Source organism: Cricetulus griseus, chromosome 9 (assembly GCF_003668045.3).
Source record: "Cricetulus griseus strain 17A/GY chromosome 9, alternate assembly CriGri-PICRH-1.0, whole genome shotgun sequence".
Classification (NCBI taxonomy): Eukaryota; Metazoa; Chordata; class Mammalia; order Rodentia; family Cricetidae; genus Cricetulus; species Cricetulus griseus.
This window is the reverse complement of record NC_048602.1, coordinates 27759538-27782169: the sequence shown is the minus strand read 5'-3', so window position 1 is coordinate 27782169 and position 22632 is coordinate 27759538. Positions and strand designations below refer to the sequence as shown.

The window sequence follows — 22632 nt, the reverse complement described above, 5'->3', positions numbered from 1 at the left end:
ACCGGAGGACTGGCACAGAAAGCCGTGCTCCCGGTTCTTGGTGTGGGTGAGGCCAGGGGCCGGGCAAGGGCAGGGAGAGGCCTGGACCTGTCACCAGAGGCCCCTGGGCGCAGTCCAGTCCTGGCCCGTCATCCTCTGGCCCTGTCCACACATGCCACAGTCCGGGCCCTCGACTGGATTGGCCCCTGCCTCCTAGACAGGCCCCACACCACACCCTGCAGGCTATCCTGCTCCAGTGGAGATCCTCGGCTGCATCGAGCCTGGAATCCTACACTTGTCAGAGGACAGCAGGCAGTAAAGGGTATTAAATAATGTTTGCTTTTATTTCACTACAGAAACCCAGAGCGCTGCAGTCCCACGCAGTCCGCCTAATGCCTGTAATGGGGGCTTCGGGACCTGGACCTCGAGCGCCTGCAGAGAAGAGAGACAGCTGTGAGGGTGGGGTGCTGGGAACCTCCCTGCCATCACACACCCACCAGCTGGCCTAGAGAATGGGCTGCTAAGGGAGGAGTGTCTTCACCAGGAGCAAATGGGGGTGCAGTTCAGGGGAAGAAGGACACAAGACTTCCAGGGGACTACGGGCCACCCCTGGTAGCTGGGCCAGCAGCCTTACCTTCGAGAAGAACTGTACTCTCGACCTGAAAAGAGAAGGAGTGTGAAGTCAGCCAGCCTCCGCTGGGCCATCTTGGCCTCTTGGGACCTGTGCCTCACCCTATGCAGCCTTTGCTGAAACTGGCTATGGTGACCAGGTAGACCTCAAACTCAGAGAGACAGATCCTCCTGTTTCTCCCCAGGGCGTATACCACAACCTGGCTGGTTTTTACCATTCTGTCTAGTACTTTTTTAAATAATAAGATAGACCCCTGTGTGATCTAGACTGCTCCCAAACCCCAAAACAAGGGACCTCCTGCCTAAGATTCACTCCACAGTGTTTTTTTGTGTGTGTCTGTTTTTTGTTTTTGGAGGCAGTGTGTGTCTGTGTGTCTCATTTACAGTCCAGGCTGACCCTGAATTTGGCAGTGACTCTCCTACCCCTCTCCTGACTAGCAGGTCACAAGGGTTTTCTCCCTATATTAATTAAAGCAGCTTTTCTCCATGTAACCCTGGTCCCTTGCCCTCTCCCCTCTGAGTGCTGGAAATCAGGTTAAGGACCACCACAGGCATTTCTTTTCCTCATGGTTCTGAGAAGCAGCCTGGCTCTCTTGCCCTGGGCACTGTAGGGACTGGGGAGGCACTCACTGTAGCGTGGGGAGGGTGAGCGGCTCTGGCGGCTGTACTGGCGTTCCCACTCTTCTCTCTCCTTCTCCCGTCTTTCTCGCTCCCTGCAGGGGGAGAGGGGAGGCAACCAGCAGGGAGGGGTGAGCACCTGCGGGGCTGTACAGCACCTCTCCTTGGATAGACTGGAAACCCATGTATCCTACCAGGAAAGCCAGGCCTACTATGCTGCCTATCCAGTGAAGAGCAGCGCAAGGTGAGGCGCGGACAGGAATGAGGCACAGTGAGGTGGTGGTGTGAGGTGCTAGAGACAGCACCAGAAGCCAATACAGCCAGCGGACACAAGTCCCTGGACTCCTCCTGAGAGTCTGTGTGTGTAGCTCAGACTGCCCTTGAATTCATGATCCTCCCCAGTGTTGAGATTACAGTTGGCAAACACCATGCCTGGCCGATTCTTCCACCTGACAGCAGCCTCCAAAGCTGCAGTGCATGATGACATCGACAGAACACCTGGGGGCGAGCACTGTGTCTGTCACTAGCATGCTGACCCGAGTTCCAGCAAGCCCTACACTTCATGCCTGTAATCTCAGCACTTGGGAAGATGAATTCAAAGGTAGTCTTTACATAGTGAGTTCCAGGCCGCCTGGAGCTACAGTGTGAAACCCTAGCTCAAAAAAAAAAAAAAAAAAAGGCCTGGCATTGGTGGTGCAGGCCTTTAATCCCAGCACTTGGGAGGCAGAGGATCTGTTCGAGACCAGCCTGGTCTACAGAGTGAGCTCCAGGACAGCCTCTAAAAGGTACAGAGAAACCCCTGTCTCAAAAAAAAAAAAAACAAAAAAAAAAAAAAAGAAAGAAAAAAAAAAAAGAAAGAAAAATATGTTTTTATGAAATAAGAAACGACAGAGCAGGAGCAGCAGCAGCTCAGACGGTCCACACATGCCTAACTACAGAGAGTGGAGCCATTCCCACCACTGCCCCACAGAGAACAGCAACTCAGATCACAGAGAAAGAATGGCAGGTACAGACCCCTATCCCTGACTGGCTCCCCTCCATGTTGATATACAGTGTAACAGCCAGGGCTTTTCCGAAGGGCCCTGGGCAAACTGAGGGCTCTGGTACTGACCCTTGCTGCCTAGTGTGGTGGGTACTTGAGGGTCTGACCCACTTCAGGCTCCAAGAGGATGCCACCCGATGAGCAAGTCTTAAGGCGGCTGGAACTAAACCCCAAGCCTATGATCTAGACCCAGGGCTCTGGCCACAGCTCAACAAATAACGCAGGAAAAGAAAGGAGAAAGGAAAGGCCCCTGGCCCGAGAGACGCACCACGGGGTGGGCTTCACTTCACCAAGGACGCAGTTGCCAGGTGTGGGGAGGCCAGAGTGTGGGGATACTGTTTAGACATGAGGGGCTTATGGGACATGAGGGCAAATGGGGAAGAAGCAGCCTGAACATGAGTACCGCGATGGCAAGGACTGGGAGATCAATGAAGGAGCAGGGGTGGGGGGTGGGGTGGGGGTGGGGGTGGGCACTCCTGCAGCAGGAGGCTGGGTCTACCACAGGTCGGGGCCTTACTTCATCCGGATCTTTCGGGCCATGGCACGAAGCTCATCCTCACGCTCCTGCAGCAGAAACAGCTGTGAGGTGGCTCAGCCTCCCGCTGCACCACAGTGCCCCACCCCTCTGAGCTCCGCCTGACCTGGCGCTCATGCTCCTGCTGTATCATCTTCTCCTGGGCCGCCTTCTTATCCGCCTTGACTGTGGAGGAAGATGTGAGGCTGAGGGCTGTCCTCACAGTCCCCACAACGAGCCCTGACCTGCTCAGGCAGGGTCAGAGGTCAGCCCACTCTTCCCACAGCTCTGGCTGGACTGGAGGGCGGGACTTACACTGGCGGTTCAGAGCCTTCTGCATCCGCAGCTTCAGCCTCTCCTGTGGGGTCAGCTTGGGCTGCGGGAGAAGGGGTGGGATAGGCGTGGGTGCCCAGAGCTCACCCAGCCCACCACAGCCAAGAGCCTGGGACTTGGGGGCCAGCTGGAGCCCCATGGGAGGCAGGGGTGGGACTTAAGTTTGCCTGAGTAGCTCCTCCCCAGTCCCTGGGCTGGCTCTCCCCTCCCCCTGGGCCCCCTGCAGGCCCACCGGGCCCAGCTCTGGACACTGCTGCTGACGGGAATTAGACGGGCGAGTTCCAAATTCTTACTGACTTTGGCAGCTCCTGTCTCTTTACCAGCGGCAGGTTCGGTCCTGGGTGGGAGGAAATGGCAGTGCCACTCTTACCACAGGCCTCAGGACTTCCATCAGCCACGAGCCCCTCAGGGTGTGCTCCTGACCCACACCCTGACAGGTGTCACACCCCTCTCTGACAACCTATGGAAGCCAAGGCCACGACGGCACTGCCCCTGCCCCCACCGCAGTGCACACAACTCTGAGGGTAATGAACTCTGTGGGGGCTCCCTCAGGTCCAGCCAGACCCCTATACTCACTTTTTCAGCTTCTCGCCCACAGCTGGGGACGCGGCTGGCCTGGTCGGCTTCTCCCTTGGGGGCGATGGCGAGTGACTCTGGCTCTGGCTCTGGCTGCGGCTTCTGCTGCGGCTCTGGCTACGGCTTCCACTACGGGTCAGACTGCGGCTTCGGGAAGGGCTGAGGGACCAGCTGCTGCGGCTCCGACTGCTACTATGGTGCCTGGGGGCCCGAGCACCCCGCTTATAACGGTCACCTGAACGGGAGCGGCTCCTAGGTGTAGCCGCAGAGGAGGAGGGCTTTGAGTCCAGGGACCTACAGGGCGTCATCCCAGTTTCCAAGTCTACAGGCCTCCTATACGGTGAGAATATCCAGTCCACTTCTCCCCACACTTCCCTCGGAAAACCCCAGCTGCTCCCTAGACACATTCTAGAACAGGGCCAGAACCCCACACGAGTACCTCACCCGATCGATACCCCGGTGCTAACTTCCTGGGGGGTGCCCAGCTCAGGGTACTCGGGCCTCACTCTGGCCCACACCTGTGGAGCTCTCCCTACCCCACACTCTCCACAGCAGCCCACAATCTGGACAGGTTGCGCAGCCCCAGGGTTTCCCTACCTGGGATACTGGTGGGATTCTCAAGAAAGTGGGCCCCCCCTCCCTGGGGGGGCACTCAGTTTGTGACAGGCTCCATCTCCCTCCCTAGCCTTTGTCCTGTGGCTGGGCTCCGGGAGAGACTCAGAAGTCAACCTCCAAATACGTAACAAATCTGCCCTGGCTAGCTAGTGCTTGTTGTCAGCACGGAGTGGCCACAACTATCAGGAGCGCGCACTCAGTCTCTGTAGGGCAACAGCGGGGCTGCTTGGCAGTTAATGACTGCTGACCCCGCAGCTCCCACGGGTGGCTATATGGCCGACCTCTGACTGACACAGACCAGGAGACTGGCAGTGACACCACCACAGTACATTCCATAAAGAGGACCAGGATGTACCCTCAACACTGTGACGGTTGCCCCGGCCCGTATTTTGGGCACCTACCCCGTCCTGCTTCCCACCGGGCGCTTGCGGAAAAGGGAGAAGGCGCGGTCTGTCCCCCGCCTCCCCTCCCCTCCCCTCCCCTCCCACTGTCGCCCACCGCCACCGCCACCGCCAAGCGCAGGAGCGGGAGCGCGGAGCCGAGCGAGCGCGAGCGCGAGCGCCGCGCGAGCGCGCGTGGCGCCCAGAGCGGTAGTAGCCTCGGCGGGAGCGCGAGCTGGAGCGCGAGCTGGAGCGGGAGCTGGAGGTCCTGGAGGCGGAGGTGGAGGAGGAGCGGCGGCTGCGGGAGCAAGCACAGGGAGCACGGGGCCATCAGCGCCGCCGCCCTGGGGCCGGGCCCGCCCCTCCTCCCTCCCGCCGCCGCCGCTAGCCAGCTAGCTGGGGCGCAAGCGGGCGTTACCGACCGGGCGCTGGCATTGCGGCCTGGAGCGGGGCCGCCGGGCTGGGGGGGCGCGGGGGGCTTCCCGGGGGCGGCCCCCGATGCGGCGGCGGCGGCGGCGGGCAGCTGCTGCCTCCTCGTCGCTGCCTCCGAAACTGGTGATGAAAGTGATCTTCTCCTCGCGCCCTGGGCTCGGGGAGCGAGAGCGGGAACGGGACTCGGAGCTGGATTCGGAAGGTGACCTGCAGCCGAAGGCGGGCAAGAGAGAGGCAACACTCAGCTTCGGCTGCAGCAGGTACACATCCATAGGGAGGTCAAGGCCAGCCACAGCTACACAGAGATCTTGTCTCAAAAAGTCATTGCCGGGAGGTGGCGGCGCACGCCTTGAATCCCAGCACTCAGAAGGAAGAAACAGGTTGATTGATCTCTGTGAGTTCGAGGTCAGCCTGGTCTCCAGATTGAGTTCCAGGACAGCCTGTTATACACAGAAACCCTGTCTCCAAAAACCAAATAAATACATAAGCCTGCGGCGGCTGGGAAGGTTAACAACCTCAGGTCAATCCCAGAACACACTTCTCTTCTAAACTGTCCTTCACCTCCAGCCCTGTGGCATGTGCACTGTGCCCACCCACACTAATTTAATTTCTCAAAACAGAAAATGGGCCTGGGAGTGGGGGGGCTGCACACCTTTGATTCTAGCACTGGGAAGGCTGAAGCCAGCAGTTCTCTGAGTTCATGGCCAGCCTTGTCTACATAGAGTTCCAGGACAGCCTAGGCTACACAGAGAAACCCTGTCTCAATAAACAAAAAGAAAAAGAAAATGCCCGGCTTTATGTCGTCAATAAAAATGAAGGGCTCGATATAACTCAAGAGAAAGCTTTGCCTATGCACGAGGTCCTGGGTTCAGCCCTAGAACAGCAACAAACCCAGTGAGAACATTGCAGTCTTCCTGTTTTAACCCGGAGAGTAAGTTCTCAGCTACTGCACATGGTTTAATTTCATCCTATAGAAACTGAGGCCTAGTGGAACACCCTTTCCAGCAAAGCAGCCAACACAACAGTCCCCCTGGCCCCACCAGGCCCCACCCTTGGCCTTAAGAGAGCTTCAGGAGGAAGTTAAATTGTACTGCCCTCTACCACCCAACACCCTTGGACACTAACACCCTGGGACCTGCACCATGCTTGCTGGGGCCCTGTTGGTGCCTGGCATTTCTCACTATTTCTGGGAGCCAGTGTTAAACACACCCGATCTCCACACCCCTTTAAGCCATATTTCATTGTGTGTATCATAAGCCTGTTCTGTTAACATTGGAAGAAAACAAAGGAGATTCTGAATTAAAAGAAAAACATGGGAAAACTAAACTGATGTAGACCCAACCTCTACCCACAGACCACAGGATACCACCTGCAACAGGGGTGACCCAAAAGGCTGGCCACGATGATGGCTTCCTCCTGGGCACTGACACTTACCGTTTATAGGGGTCATAGGTGGGGCTGTCTCGGCGGGCGTAACTATGGAGACAACAGGAAGGACAGTGGAGAGCTGAGACTGGGCCGGTGTGAGCCTGAGCCTATCCCACCTAGAGCTGAAGACTATGCACCCCACCTGCTTATGGGGACCCCACATCTGTATCCTTCGCACAGCATGAGCAGCCGTGGTGCTGCCCGGCTTTCCAACCCCACACTGGAGGCCACTTCTCCAGGATAACCGGTCCCCGATGCTGGTGTGAAAACAACAGCATACCTAACTTAACTCAGTGCCTCTTTTCAAGAACTCTGACTATTCTCTCTTCATAGGAGAGGGAACAGTCCAGAGAGGACGAGTGACTTGCCCAGGGTCACACTGTTCATGAGTGAAGGAAGGTCTCAGCTCAGGCATCTGGCCTGCAGCCAGCATTTCTGGTTGATTCACTGACAGGGCCAAACTAAAAGCAGCGAGGAGGAGGATCAGGGCTGCCCGGCCCCGAGCAGTCCACCCTCAGAGCCGCTTTCTATCCCGCTCCTTTAGGAGAGGTTTGCCTAGGGCCACCAGGCAAGACTTTCCTATCTGCAACTGCTCCACCCAACCCTGTCTCAAGACTTCCATGTGGGGAGGTAAGGGCCAGGCCACTCTCCCCACTTTCCAGTGGAAGAAACTGTAGCTAGAAGAAGAAAGGAGGACTTATCTAGACACTACAGAGGCGACAGTGAGCAGCCTGTGACTGGGGCCCTGAGTTCTGGCCACAGTCCCTCTAGCCATCCCCAAGAGCTTCCTGTTCACTCCCCAAGAGTCCCCAGGCCAGCAGGGTTGGTGGGACAGGAGGCAGAGGCAAGTACCCACAAGCCTCCCCCGCTTCTCCTCACTAGTAACTGTCACTCCGAGCATCATTACAATGACCCTTTCCTGAAAGCAAGGCTGGGCTCCACCCCCAGCCCGGCTGGTGAGTAAACAGGCCCAGGGAGAAACCCTACCTGGGAGGGCTGATCTTCCGGCCCCTCAGCCGCTTCTCCCTGAATTCTCTTCGCTGTCGCCGGGAACGCCGGCCCTGGAGAGGGAGTACCAGGATGGTGAGGGGTGTGTCGTCACCTCCCTCTTCGCCTTTGCCCTCTTCGCCCTACCCAGACCTCACCGAGTACATGGCTTTCTCCTCCTCCAGGGCCTTGGCATGTTTAATGGCCTCTGCCTCCTCCTTGTCTTTCCGTAGCATCCTGCAGAGGGAGAGAGAATCAGCATGAAGGGCACACGCCACAGAGTGAGCTGAGCCCCAGTAAAGGCAACGAGGACATCAGGGACTTAAGGTCACTTCATGACTCTCGGATACAAGTCTTCTTTCTCCCTGAGGAAGGGTATTGCCGTCACAGGCCAGACGGGTCTTGAACTCACTAGGTAGCCTTGGCTGGTCTTGAACTCACTAAAGCATCCTTTCAGCTAAGTGATGTGTAGACATGCATTTTCCCTGCCCTTTCTTTTCCTTTCCTGCCCTTCCCTTTGATGGGGTCTTGTTCTGTAGTTCAGGCTGACCTGGAACTTACTACCTAGGCTGGCTTTGAACTCATGACCTTTTTGCCTCAGGTTCTGTACTGCAGGATCATAGATGTGGGCTACCACACCAAATTTCTTTGATACAGTCAAAAGATTTTATTGAGCACCTAAAAAAATGTTTTATGTATCTGGGGGTTTTGCCTGAAAGTGTGTCTGTGCATCACATGTGTGCCTGGTTCCTTGGGAGTGGGTGCTGGGAGCCCAACCACAACACAAGCACACGCAGTCTCCTTGAGAGCCTTCTGAAAGACAGGTGCTGCTTTAGGAGTGAAGTGATCAGCACTCGGGGCTAGAGAGATGGCTCAGAGGTTAAAAACAGCTACTGCTTTTCCAGAGGACCTGAGTTCAGTTCCCAGTACCCACAATCTGATAGCTCACAACTGCCTGTAACTCCAGGGCCAAGGGATCTGATGCCCTTTTCTGGCCTCCACAAATACCAGGCCAGCACACAATGCACAGAACTAACTACACAGAGGCAAAACACTCATACACATAAAATTCAAAACAAAAAACAAAACAAAACAAACAAAAAATCAAAACAAAAAACCAGAGCCCGCCAGGTGGTAGTTGCGCACACCAATCCCAGCACTCAGGAGGCAGAGGCAGGCGGATGTCTGTGAGTTCGAGACCAGCCTGGTCTACAGAGCCAGTTCCAGGACAGACTCCAAAGCTACACAGAGAAACCCTGTCTCAAAAAACAACAACAAAAATCACCGTGCTAGAGGGTTCTGGGTTCAGATTTGGGCAGGGACCTGGGACTGATCCCTAGGTTCCACACAAAAACAGTTTCTGTTCTGTTGATGCCACTGACTTAAAGAGAGCTCCAGAGGCCAAGGCCGAGGCCCACACAGCATGATCGTGTGAAGGTCCAGTGGTACACCACTAGAGGGTGCTGTCCCCAAAGAAACTAGTAGCTTCCAGGTGACATTGTGTGGCAGAATCTCTGTGCAGAAAGTTCCAGTGGCATAGTTCACAGGCTGACAAGGACAGCGGTGGTAGCAGAGAGGTGGCTCGGAGGCCAGGGCAGGCAGAGTCGCACACGTCAGTCAGTGGTCTCACCTGACAAAGTCTCCGTCAGCCATGCCGTAGGTCGTGGCCTGCTTATTGAGATCAGCCACCTGCTCCTGGTTCAGCTCGTCCACATCCACCTCCACGTCTGCACCAAGACAAAGGCTGTCAGGTACCCACGCCCCAGGAGAAGACAGAAGGGGGTGGGGCCCCAAGTGGGGGAGGTCTCCCAGGTGGAGCACCTCCAGGGAGGACGCCACAGCTGTGCTGGCCCAGCTGAGGCCCGCACAGCACACTGCACAGCAGGGACCAGGAGAGGAGGGTGGATGAGAGAAGAGGACAGGAGGCAGGAAGGGACCGACAGGGGTGAGACGGGGTGAGCGTCAGATCAGCACAAGGCGGGAGGGCAGGAAGGACAGACACAGACGTCAGCTCTGCCTGAGGCAAAGCCGGCATGTACATCAGGAGTAGGATGGAATGGAAAGGGGGCGGCCGCAGTGTTCTCCCTGGGAGGGAAAGCGGCGAACGAGGGGGATGAGGAGGGCAGCAGCTCTAGGAAAGCAGAGATTCTTTCCCAGAGCACAGCAAGGCCGACCCAGGTACAGGAGGAAGAGCCACCTCCTAGGTGGAAAATCTTGTAGAAGCAGTGCCCAGAAATGAGTGGGAGAGGGCACAGGGACAGAGAAGGCTGGGAGTGACAGGGAGGTGGGGGAGGCTGAGGCCTGGAGCTCGGGCAGGGGAAGGTCTTGTAAGCACGGGTACCCCGCAGAGGGTGAGGGACGAGACACAAAACCGATGCCCAGGGGCTGCAGGTGGGGAGGGCAGAGAGGGGACCCCACCGATGTCGGGGATGACCTCATCTTCATCCGAATTGCTCTCCTCCTCAGCTGGTGACTCCTCCTCCTCTGGTTTCTCGGCCACCTTCTCTACCTCGGCCACAGTACTGTCTTCATAGGTGTAGCCAATGGAAGCCTTCTTCTCTGCAAGCCTGGGAAAGGAGCCATAAGTCCAGGGCTACCCTGAAGAACAGGGCCACAGGCAAGCCCCAGAAGGGATCCTGGGTCCTTGGCAACAGTGTCCACCTAAGCTGTTCCAGTCTGGCCTGCCAGCCTTGTCCATGGTGGCTCACTCCAGTCAGGAGACAAGCCTGCCTGCACAGGCCTAAGTCCCATTGAGTGCAAAGTGTGCCCCAGCTCTGCTCTCAGGGGCCACACTGAGAGGCCACTGCTGGCTTGGGCTGTTGATAACCCCTGCCTCATCCCAACACCCTTATCCTGAAGGCAAGGTTTGAGTCTGGGAAGTGCCCGGGCCTGTCAGGAAGCAGATCACACAGTGGGTCGGTGGTCCCAGATCTCATCAGGGCTCCAACTACAGTGTCCAGTCAGGCTGGCTTTTGAGACAGCTGGCAACCCTGGGCTAAGGCCCCCAAGCCTCTGCAGAGCGACACCCGCATCTCTAGGTTGCAAATTCACTGCACGCAGGGACTGGGACAAGTGCATGACACCCCCCAACCCATGTCCCTCGCATCTCCTGACTTAAGGCCGACCCCAAGGGCTGCCTGCCCTCGGCTCTCTCCACAGGACTCGCACTCAGGCAGCTTTCCCACAGGGCTCATACCACTCTGCAAGGTGGGGGCAAAGAGCTCAGCAGAGCCTGTCCTCTGCTGCTGCCTCTTCCTCTCCGCGAGTAAGAGCATACCAAATGAGTGCCGTGGCCTGCTCTGGGAGACTCGTAGGGTGGAAGGGCCGGCCCCCTCCCGTGACTCACTTCTTCTTCTCATCCTCGCTGGGTCTCTGCAGGCCTCCGTACAGTTCATCAATGTAGATCTGATATAAGCACTGCTCCTCCGAGACTGGCAAGGAGAGGCCACCGGTCAGCATGGTCAGCAGCACGTGGGTGGGGGTGGGGTGGGGGTGGGGCACAAGGATGGGGGGCAGCCAAGGCAGAGTCCCCTCTGTCATATCACTCTTGTGTCCAGGCCCAGGTGACGAGCTGGATGGTGCACCTCAGCTCCCTCTCCTGTCAGATGGGAGGGCCCTGCTGCTGTCATGGAGCCTCTCTGGTCTCCAGATCCACACGCATGACTCTAAGTGTTGGACATCATCTGGACCCCGCTGGCCACCGCGCCATGCGGTCCTGTGGCCTGGTTTGTATTAATGGGTGATCATGCTCCCCTACAGCCCTAGCTCTTGCTTCAGGAGCTTCCCAGGGTACTGAGCCTGCCCTGGTCTCCCTTCAGCCCCTGCTAATTGACTTGCTTTGGGGTTCAGGAGTCATTTCCCTTTTCTTTGCAGGCTTCGGCTTAGCTTTCTCTTCTTGTCTAAAGGGGGATGTATGAGGATGCAGAAGATGAAACCCAAGACTGTGGGGCCAAGCCAAGCGCTCTACCATGGAACTACATCCTTAGCCATCCTCTGGAGACGGGGTCTCACAAAGTTGTCTGGGCTGGCCCACACAAGCCTTGAACTTGAGATCTCCCTGCCTCAGCCTCTGGAGTACCAGCCCGTGTACTTCAGCTTTTCTACCCGTGGCACCTGGTGTCTGGGCTAGGTAACACGGCATGGCCCTTCCTTGGCTGTGGCAGACAACCTCTAACCTCTGTGCATCCTAATCCAGGGACTAGAATCCACACCTCCCCTTGGCTCAGGAAAAAGCATGGATCTACCCAGCTCTGCCTTACTTCCTCCCTTCAGGAACACTCAGCAAGCCATCTCTCACACTACCGCGGTTATTTCTTACACTGTTCTCGGGACTGTGTAGGGGCTCTCTATCCACCATGGGGCCGCTGGTTCTAGGACAGCACAGCACACACTGCTTACAGGGGTGAGTGAAGGGAAGCTTGGCTCTAGCTCCAGGGTGACAAACCACATACTTCCCTGAAACCTTCAGTGAAGCCCTATGTCTTCACTGGCTGCGAGAATGTGGCAGCCTCTGGTGGTAAATACATAAAAGCATCTTAGAACACAGAAACCTGGGACCATCAAGTCCAAGTTCAGGGCCGCCTGTGTCACCCCAGAACAAGGTTTACACATGTAATCCCCAAACTCTCAAGCTGGAGCAGCCACCCAACACTTCAGCCAGAGAAAAGTGAGACCTGCCAGGAAAGGGGTTTGTGTTCGGATGACCCTGGCCAACGGTGCCCACAGGGAGCGAGCTCTCCATGCTTAGGCAGAGGCAGGCAAGACCACACGGAAGGAGACCTCATTTCCACAGACACCTGAGTCCTGTCTGTCAAGCTGGGCACAGGGATCCCGGCCTATATTACAGCACTGAGGAGGGTGGGACAAGAGGATCACGAGTTTCAGGCCAGGTTGGGCTATAGAATAAGAGTGCGCCTCAAACATGAAAACAGTAAGAAAATAACCGGAGGCCTAATGGTGCAGCTAGATGGGTGAGCACGTCCCTAGTGTCTGTGTGTGTGGCCCTGGATTGTACCTAGCACAAAGCACTGATGGGAAAAGGGAATCTAAGGAGCCCTTTGCCCTGCTAGAAGCTGTGCAGGATCACAGGGGGGGGGGGGGTTGTGTTTTGTGTTTGCAATGCTAAGGAAAGAACCAGGTGTACCCAGATGACCAGACAGAAAAGCCAGCCATGAGGATCTGTCCTCCTAGGGAAGCCCGGGGGAAAGTCCTTGCCTTCTGGAGCCCCACTGAAGGCCAGACTGGGCGTGTCTAAGGAGCTCAGCACTGGTTAAAACTGTCAGAGGCTCTGCTCACAACACAGAAGAGTTTCTTCCTGCGACCCTGGCCCTTCTCCCTTCTTTTTTAGGAAAAGGACTCTACAGAACCAGAGGGAAGGGATGGGAGGTACCTGGGCAGAAGCCTCCAAGTCTCTAACTTCACAGGGAGCCCTGTGCCAGTGTCATGGACAAAGGCCAGAGGGGAAGAGGGTACACAGACTGGGACAAATAAGGGCGACCAGCAGCAAGTACCTGGGTGAGCCTTGTCTAGGTCGTCCAGCCTCAGGCCCCCACGCCCCACGCCCCGCCCCGCCACTCACTGCCGGCGAAGTCGTTCTGCACCAGGCCTCGGTACCGCTCGTAGTTACATTTCCGCTCGTCCGACTCCTGCTCCGGGGAGCTTGGGGGAGGGGGGCGTGTTAAAGGGAGGGTGAACCAAAGGGAGCTTCTGGCTGGGGCTGAAATGGGCAAGCAAGGTTCCTTTCTCCCAAGAAAGGTGCCGGGTATGCTGGGGCAGACGCGAGTTATGGGGTCCCTGGCAGCCCAGCCCCAGAGGACTTACATGGTGGTGAGCAGTGGGGGGGTGTAGTCGGGGATGTGGTCTAGATGTGCGCGGACATCAAAGCGGTCAATCATGTTGTTGGTGTCCCCTTGCCAGGGCATCCTGAGGTGCAAGGGTTGAGTCAGAGAGGCAGGACTCAGAATCCAAGCACCCGGTTCCCACCACCTCAAGCACCTCAGACACCCACTGTCACTCCACTCTCCTCTCCAGTTTTCAGCTCTCTATGCTGCACCCCAACCTACACCTGATGTCTGGGTCCCAACAACAAGCCACCCATCTGCCAGTCCACAAACTAGGACCCCACTTCTCAGGGCCAGGCAACAGCAAGGAACTTAAACCACAGTCATCCTAAAACAGCCCCCCCCCATGAGCCTCAGCCAGCCTTGAGTCCCCCCCACTGTGACCATCTACATAACCTCAGACACTCAACTTTACATGACGGCCCTCCCAGCCTGATCACACAGAAGTCTGTCCTTACCCGCTCACCCGCGCGCGCCTCTACTGCAGACTCTAGAGTACCCCCAGTCCCTTCTGACAATACAGAGCCCCCAACAGTCTTACATGTTCACAGGGCTCTCAGCAGCCAGGGCAACAGCAGAGTCCAGGTGAACCTTGCAGGCTCGGCCATGCACCTGCAGGAACTGGGCGGGGTCTTTCTTCTGCAGGGAGGGACAGGTCAGAGGTTACCAAGGAGCCAATGCCCACTCCACCTCCACAGGTAGGCCTAGTGGTCATCTGGCCTCTGGGTCAAGTCCCTGGGCCACTCCTCACCGGAGAGCCAACAGGCACAGCACCAGCAGCTTAACCAGCCTCAAGGACAGGGAACTGTGCCCTCCCAGGCGTGGCCAACAGGGCTGAACTCTGCTCTAGCTGAGGCATCCTGCCAGCCAGACTCACTCCCAGCTACTTGGGAAACTGAAGCAGGAGGATTACAAATTAAAATCCTTCCTGGGCCATAGGCACACCATCTAAAGTATTACCCCTAACTCTTCATGCCCATTCCGGGCCATCCATTTGGAGCACAGTGTGAGCTGAGCGCTGGGCCTGCAGCAGCCTCTGGGGCAGGACGCTCACACGAGCAAGAGCAGAGACTCATCTGCAGGCTCCAGGGAGACGACAGGCAGGGAAAGGCCCCCTCCACATGCACCAGGACAGTGGGACTGACACCCGGCACAGGCAAGGCACAAAGACACTCAGTCCCACACAAGCTAAGCTGGGCTCGGGCTGTAACCCTGGGAGACAGTGCCGCCTGACAGCAAGAGGCTGAGGCTGGAAGGTCCTAGCTCCACCCTCAGCACTGAAAGAAGACTGAGTGTATAAACAGTTCAACAAAGAGCTGGGCATGGTGGCACAGGCTTTTAACCCCAGCACTGGGGAGGCAGAGGCAGGCGGATGGATCTGTGAGTTCGAGGCCAGCCTGGTCTACAGAACTAGTGCTAGGACAGCCAGGGCTACAGAGAGGAACCCTGTCTGGAAAAACAATGAACAGATAGGCAAACAAAAATCCAAAAACCAGTCCCCCAAAAGGATACCTAAGTTGGAGACATCCCAGTCCTCCCTCCCCATGGCCGAACCCTGGTACTAGAGAGAGAGCTTATACACATCATCATCACAAAAGCACCATGGGAAGCACAAACCTGGTGGTAGGGAAGGCAGAGCCCTGCCCTGACAGCTCTTGGGGTCAAATCACATCAACCAGGGAGAGCCACAGGAGGAGGCTCTGTGCTGTGCAATAAAACCTAAGCTGGCTCCCACAGTCTGACACAGTCTTTCAGCACATGCTCTGGCTGGGTCCTGCTGTCCATGGGTCACCACTTCCCTGATCTCCACAACGTTTTCCGTGTCCCTCCAAACCATGACCTCCTCTCCCCAGAGCCTCTGCATGCTCTGGTGTCTCCCTGGCTTTCCTCTGCTATCCTGGTCCAGGCTACGGGCCTTTCTGCTATTACTCCCAGAAAGTTCTAGAAAGTCTGTGCTGTTGTTCCCTCTTAGCAGCACTGCTCTCTCGCTTACTTCAGGTCTCCTACAGAGCTCTCCCAGTCAGCCCCACATCAACGCCTTACTTGGGCCTAACTTGTTTTCTCCAGGGCGCCCACCAGCACCTGCTATTCTAGCTAGTTGCACCGCCACCAGCCTCCCACAAGAACATGAAGAAGCTGAATGTGCCTCCCAGGGGGCAGGGATCTGCTTTGCTCACTGCTGATCTGTCCCCAGGGCCTGGTCTCCACAGGGCTCTCAGAGAAGCAAGGAACCCTCCCTATAGAGGCTCAGCCTCTCTCTCAGTGGCCAAGGCACTCCCTCACTTGCCCTCCCAGCTCTGTCACTGTCTGGAATACATGTGGGCTGATACAAGGGACCAGAGCAGCCATAGCTGGGCACCCCACTCATCTGACTGCCCTCACTTGGCTGTCAAGACCCTCAGTTCACCGTGAAGCTGACAGAGGGCCTGCCCAAGTACAGGGTGCAGCTGGATGGCTGTGGGATCAAGTGCTCTGGCTGCCCTGAACCTATCTGCCTCCTCCAATTCCTGAGGCCACACAGCCTCTAGCAAGTCTGAGGTGAAGACTCTAGGGACACCAGGTACAGCATGGAGTCTGGCAAGTATGCAAGAGCACCTGGAGGGATCTGCATCCCAGAGGTGACAGGCACAGGGCCCAAGTAAGCAGCCCCAGGCCTGGGGCGGGGAGGCACTATGGAAATGCTGGTGAGCCATCCTAATGGCTGGGCTCTAACCTCAGCACTGCTTGTGAGAACATCCCCCACTCGATCTCTGCAACCCTGGAGACATCCATTTCCCACAGGAAACAGAGGCCAAGCCACTGAGGCATCAAGAAAAACCACTTAGTATGACCCTAGATGGGCCTAACTCCTTTTTAACTTGTTCATTCTCCCCAACTTTAGGGCAACTGCTATTGTGGTAAAAGGCACCTAACACAGATGCTATGCTCAACCATTTTCATTTTAACTTCTGTGCTGCACTGAAGCTTGAACTCAGGGCCTCGCCCACACTCGACAAGTACGCCCCCACTGACCAACGCCCCAGCCGAGTCTCTGTGAGCTTCGCTGCCTGTCTCTACCTTGGCCCCATCTTGCAAAGTGCAAACTCTTACCCACTAAAGAATGCCCCTCCCCCTCCCTAACACCCGCCATTCTAGGTTAAGCGTTTGACCTGGCCCAGAGGATCAAGCAGCATCATACGATATTTGGTTTTCGTGTTCGGTGGGGACAGGGTCTCACCATGTGATATTATGACTGGGAGCTCACAGAGTGCGGTACTGTTTTGTTGTCCCTGGCTTCCTGTTCCACATTGGATGTGAGGATAAATGGCCTTCAGTGTACACACAGTCACATCCCCCCCCCCCCCCCCGTTTTCACATGTGTGCATGTCTGCCTGACTGAGTGAGTGTGTACGCGCGCGCCAACACACACACACACACACACACACTCAGGAGGACGCAGGGTCCTATCAGGAATCACCCCCATCGTGCTTCCAATTTGTTCACTGAGGCAAGACCTCGCAATCAAATGTCAAGCTGGCTGACAGGGCTGGTCTGGCTATCCAGCTTCTCTGGGATCCAGCCTCTGCCTTCCTGAGGCTGAATACAAGCAGGCCGCCATGCCTGCCTGCCATTTCATGGGCTCTGGGGATGCAAACTGGTCCTCATGCTTACACAGCAAGTGTTTTAACCACTGAGACATCACCCAGCCCACCGTTCCTTTATTCATTCATCCGCAGACACCGAGGTTCTTCCCATTCTTGGTTGTGTGAGCTATACTTCCAAGAATTAGGTTGTACAAGTAAGTACCTACCTAAGATGCAAAATCCAGGCTGAGAGCAGAACATGAACCTAGCACTCGCCCCTAGCATGGATACTCTCTCTCTAGGATCCATCTCTGCACCGGGGATAAACAAATCAACTGGATCCATTCTTACCGACAGGCTATACTGTCTCTGAGCTCGGATGGGTGAGGAATCCACGCAGGCATGTTCCGTCGCTCACTACCTCCCTGAACTCTTCAGCACCTACCAATGGATGCCCAGAGTCCACAGCTCAGGCTCCACCCTCTAAGGCTCACAGTTCAGTGTAGGGGACACCCCTGCCTTCAACAGTGACCGCCTTATATACAGGGCACTGTTGACATGAGGAGTCCAAGGGAATGCCTGGCCCAGGAAAGGGCCAGTCTGGGCCTTCCAGAGGGAGGTGTGCTTGTATCTCACCTGTGTACTAACAGGGGATTGTATTTCTTTTTCTTTTTTCCTTTGGGACAGTCTTATTATGTACCCCTGGCTGGCCTGAAGCTTTCTACAAAAATCAGGCTGGGGCTGGAGAGATGGCTCAGAGGTTAAGAGCACCAACTGCTCTCCCAGAGGTCCTGAGTTCAATTCCCAGCAACCACATGGTGGCTCACAACCATCCGTTATGAGATCTGGTGCCCTCTTCTGGTGTGCAGATATACATGGAAGCAGAATGTTGTACACACATTAAAAAAAAAAAAAAAAAAAAAAAAAAAAAAAAAAAAAAAGAAAGAAAGAAAAAGAAAATTCAAGAGCCCCTAACAAAGTTAAAAAAAAAAAAAAGATCATCAGGCTGGCCTCAAACTCACAGATTCAACTGCCTCTGCCTCCTAAATGCAAGGATTAAAAGTATGTACCGCCATGTCCTGTAGACTGCATTTCTTTATCCAAACTACTGGACTGATTAAAGAGGCATGGAGGCATACACTTGCAATCCCAGCACCTAGGAGGCTGAGGCAGGAGGAATGCAAGTTGGATGGTGGCCTGGGTCACAGTAAAATCGAAGCCAGTCTGTGCAATTGAGCAAGATCTAATCTCAAAAAAAAAAAAGAAAGAAAGTTGCCAAGAATAGAAACAACAACAGAAAAGTCATAAAACCTGAAGAAAAGCAGTGACTAAGAATGATCAGTCACCAAGAATTATCACTGACAATAAACTCACTCAAGCAGCCACAGCCCACCCTGGTTTCCCTACCCCCGCCAGCCACCAGCAGTGGCCTGGCCATCTCTGGAAGCCAGGCTCCACACATCTGCAGGCAGATCACATTCTGGCCAGGACACTAGCTGCTTGTGGTTCACATCACAAAGAGCCTCACAGACACTTGTTGTCAAGTTCTTCCTGTCACCCAGTGAGGGGCTGTTCCTGGACACCCCTTTGCAAGCTCCCTTTGTGGCATCCACCCCATTGGTTTGAAGCAAAATTCCACTGTACCCAGAAATACCAGGGGTTGAGTCTGTTGTCTTCCTTTTTCCTTGTGTGTATGGGGGTGTCGCTGGCTAGGCAAGCACTCACCACTGAGCCCAGTCCTGCAAGTTAACCCTTCCTGAGCAACACAAACTCTGACGCACAAGCTGTGTAGCCATCTCCTGCCCGCTCAGACATTCCTTCCCGGCTCAGGACACCTAGGCCACTTAAAAGGCTCTGATGCTTGCTATGAATTTGACCACATTATTCTTAAAGCTGCTGCCACAGGGACACAGTGCTGAAGAAGGCCAAAGGCAGGGACATTGCCGTGCCCTGCCGTGCCCTACCAACAGTGAAGGGCTGTCCTTCACGTCACACCAGGAAAACCCGCAAAGCACCCAACAGGTAAGTGCATACAGGCCTACACACCCACCCCTCCAATGAGCCTGTGAGGGAGCTGCCACCTCCACTGGCCTGCTTAGGGGTCACCTCACAATCTGGCCACGCCCACCCAACATGGACTCTATGCTTGTCCGCTTCCCTGAGGGTGAATGGGCCTGGGGACATTGGGGTCAACAGGACAGGAGCCAAGGGGCACAGGAAAACATGCAGAAACCCTCAACAACAGGCACTTTTCCAGAGCCTCTGCCCCTTGGAAGGAAGACACAAGAGCTGGAGCTCCACAGCTCTCTCGCACCTCAGGACAAAACTTAACAGAGATCAGACAAAACCTTCTGTCATGGTAAAACCACTGGTTCACACTTCACGCCTCTGCTACAGCCAAACTGATTCCATGCAGAGCATCAACTTGCATGCAGAAGGAAACATCAGGCAGCAGAGAGATAGCCAGGAATAAGGGAGCTAGGCAGACCATGGTGGAGCCCCTGCCTAGAACCCCCCAGTGAGGGGCTGGGGGCGTGGCTCAGTGGTAAAGCCCCTGCCTAGAATCCCCCAGTGAGGGGCTGGGGGCGTGGCTCAGTGGTAGAGCCCCTGCCTAGAATCCCCCAGTGAGGGGCTGGGGGCCTGGCTCAGTGGTAGAGCCCCTGCCTAGAATCCCCCAGTGAGGGGCTGGGGGCGTGGCTCAGCGGTAGAGCCCCTGCCTAGAATCCCCCAGTGAGGGGCTGGGGGCGTGGCTCAGCGGTAGAGCCCCTGCCTCGAATTACCCAATGAGGGCTGGGGGCGTGGCTCAAAGTTAGGGCATCTGTTTGGCATAAGTCCTGGCCTGGCCTCTATTCTCAACACCTCCTAGGGGGGAAAAATTTATGTGGGGCATTGAAAGCTTTGGTCAAAAGCCCGGCCTTCTCCCAGACAGTCAAGAACCATGGAATTCTGAGCAAGGGAGGAACAGGACCAGTTTTGCACTTCAGAAAGACCTCTCTAGTTGGCTGGATGGGCCGAAAGGGACAAGACTGAAGGCAAAGGGAACGGAGAGGCTGGGCAGTGACACTGGAGTTAACAGAAGGTCTACAGGAATGTAATCTGAAAGAACTGAGCCAGGTAAGCAAGTGTCATTTCAAGCTGGGGAGGGAGGGTCCCCAAAACAAGCAAGAATTAGACAAAGTAAGGCATCACAAACCAATGCCCATCTATGGTGACAGAAATGGAAAATGCTGGTGAAGACATTCAAGAAAGCCACTGAGAGGGCAGCAGGGGCCACAAGGGCCTTTCTAGCTAAGGCATGGGGTTTGCTGGGTGTTTTGTTGCTGCTGCTGTTTTGTTTTTTCCAGAGGAAAGTCTTATGTCTTCCATCTTTTATTTTGTTTTGTTTTTCGAGACAGGGTTTCACTGTGTAGCCCTGGCTGTCCTGGAACTCACTCTGTAGACCAGGCTGGCCTCTAACCTACAGACATCTGCCTGCCTCTGCCTCCCGAGTGCTGGGGTTCAAGGCGTGCGCCACCAAATCCCAGCTCAGTCTGTGGCTTTGGGACTGTCCTGGAACTAGCTCCTGTAGTCAGTCTTCCATCATTTAACAAAGTTTTGCACGGGAGCTGCACCAAACACAACAGGCTAACCCGAGTATTTCTACCCAACAACTAGGCTGAAGAAGCGACTGTTCCGCTGAGCGGGGCGTGGCAGGCGACACACACCTGTAAACCAGGAGGCACAGGGCAGGAAGACTGAGCATGAGCCAGCCTGAGTTACGTGACAAACGGCTCAAAAAGAAGACGGGGTAGCTAGGATGGAAGAGGGCTGGTCTAGTGTGCACAAAGCCTAGAGGTCTACCTCCAAAGCCCCAGAAAGCTGTCACGGTGGAAAGAAAAAGAAGGTAAGGAAGGATGCTGAGCAAACAGGGCTCTTGCCTTGACATAGCCCCAAGCCCAAGGCCCTCCCCTCCGGAGCCGTCCCCGCCACGGGGAGGTCTGGTCACACTCACAATCTTCTCATAGTACTCGCGACGCCGCTCCGCCCTCTTCTTGTAGTCAACCATCATACCTCGAAGTTTGCGCTCATGCTTCCGTGCCTCGTGCCACATTGTGGTGAGGCCTCTACCTGAGGTAGGAGGGGTACCACATACGTCAGAGGGACTGTAAAACGCCACAGGGGCGGAGCCACAGTCCTCATCAAACGATGAGGGTTAGGCAGACCCTGGAGGCTGAGTGCCCAAAAGGGTTTGCTGAGGCAGCTCGGGCGAGAGGCCTCAGGTGACCCGGGTGAGACCCTCTCTGGGGAAAGGGATTCTCCTAGACGATATGGTAAAGTCCAGATGAGAGACTACGGGACAGGTCGCCCCTTACACGCTCAACGCGCAACGGTCTTGCCTGGCTGTGTGGACCAGGCCAGCAGAGCAACATGGGGAGATCCTGCTTTAATTTAAAAAAAAAAAATAGAGAAAAAAAAAAAAAAACCCGGCCAGGGTGGGTGGTGCATGCTTTTAATCTCAGCACTGAGGCTGGCAGAGGCAGGCAGGGGTCTGAGGCTGGGGCCTGCCTGGTGTATGTGATGAGTTCCAGAGCAGCCAGGGCTACACAGTGAGGCCCCGACTTGGGGGTTAAGAAGCAAAACGAAACAAAAAGAAAAATGTAATTTGGGGCATGAAAGCAGTGTCTGAGCCTGAGCTGCCAGGGCTGGGCTCGCACCCAGAGACGCTCTTGCAGGAGCCTTGCACGGGGGAAGATGAGGGCTGCTGGGGGTGGGGGGCGAGCCTCTCCCTAGCTGGGGGTGGGGTGGGGTGGGGTGGGTGGGGTGGGGGGTGGGTGGGTGGCCTGGGAGGGCGTGGACGGGATGGGGACCGTCCAGTGGCTGGGGTCCCCGGAGGGAGGGGACGTGAAGCGGGGGTCGGGCGTGCAGGAGCCGGGGAGGCCCGGGCGGGGCGGGCGCGGCGCGATGGGCGAGAGGCAGGGGCGGAGCTCCGTTTGGGAACCGGGGCTCGGGGCTCCGACTCCGGCCCAGGGAGGGCCGAGGGGCGCAGGCTGAGGCCTGTCGGGACGGAAGCGGGGGGGGGGAGGGGAGCCCCGGGGGGACACCCGCGGCCACCCCGGGACCGCCCCGGGGCCACGGCGACGCCCGGCCAGCGCTGCTCGGAGGCCGGGAAGCCGGGAGGGAGGTCGGGGTCGGACGCCTGCACTCACCGGCTGGTCGCCGCCTCCCACTGCTGCGCCCGCCCGCTCGCTCGCCCGCTCGATCGCGCGCGCTCGCTCACGACCCGCACCGGAAGCGGAAGTCGGAGGTGGAGCGGAGGAGAGACGCGGTGCGGCGCAAGGGGCGCTTCCGCAGTCGCGAGGGCGGGGCCCGGAGGGGCGGGGGCCCGGCGGGTGGGGACCTGGGCGTGGTCGGGTGGCGGCTGTGGGCGGGGCCTCGCGGGTGGGTTGGTTGGTTGGTTGGGGTTGTGGGCGGGGCCTGTAGAGTGGCAGGCTCTGGGGCGGGGCCTGCGTGCCCGGTGTGGCTGCGGATGCAAAGCTGAGGATCGCGCAGCGTTCCAGGCGGATTTTGTTGTTGTTGTTTTTTATTTTTATTGTTTTTTAAGATTTTATTTATTTATTATGTATACAACATTCTGCTTCCATGTCTATCTGCACACCAGAAGAGGGCACCAGATCTCATTACAGATGGTTGAGAGCCACCGTGTGGTCGCTGGGAA

The 22632-nt window shown here is 56.4% G+C and overlaps 1 protein-coding gene across 1 annotated transcript; it reads right to left on the bottom strand.

Annotated features, from left to right (window-relative positions):
- Positions 1-297: 297 nt before the first annotated feature.
- Clasrp (CLK4 associating serine/arginine rich protein) lies at positions 298-22252 on the bottom strand. Its single transcript, XM_035449195.1, is given in 23 exon segments — positions 298-411; positions 614-638; positions 1240-1322; positions 2787-2833; positions 2911-2969; positions 3099-3159; positions 3414-3453; positions 3693-4131; positions 4663-4731; positions 4828-4985; positions 5110-5204; positions 5206-5326; positions 6554-6595; positions 7535-7608; positions 7693-7771; positions 9165-9261; positions 9953-10101; positions 10881-10965; positions 13113-13192; positions 13355-13456; positions 13916-14013; positions 20929-21044; positions 22124-22252. Coding segments are annotated over 22 exon segments (2145 nt in total). The 5' UTR covers positions 21028-21044; positions 22124-22252; the 3' UTR covers positions 298-368.
- Positions 22253-22632: the final 380 nt, after the last annotated feature.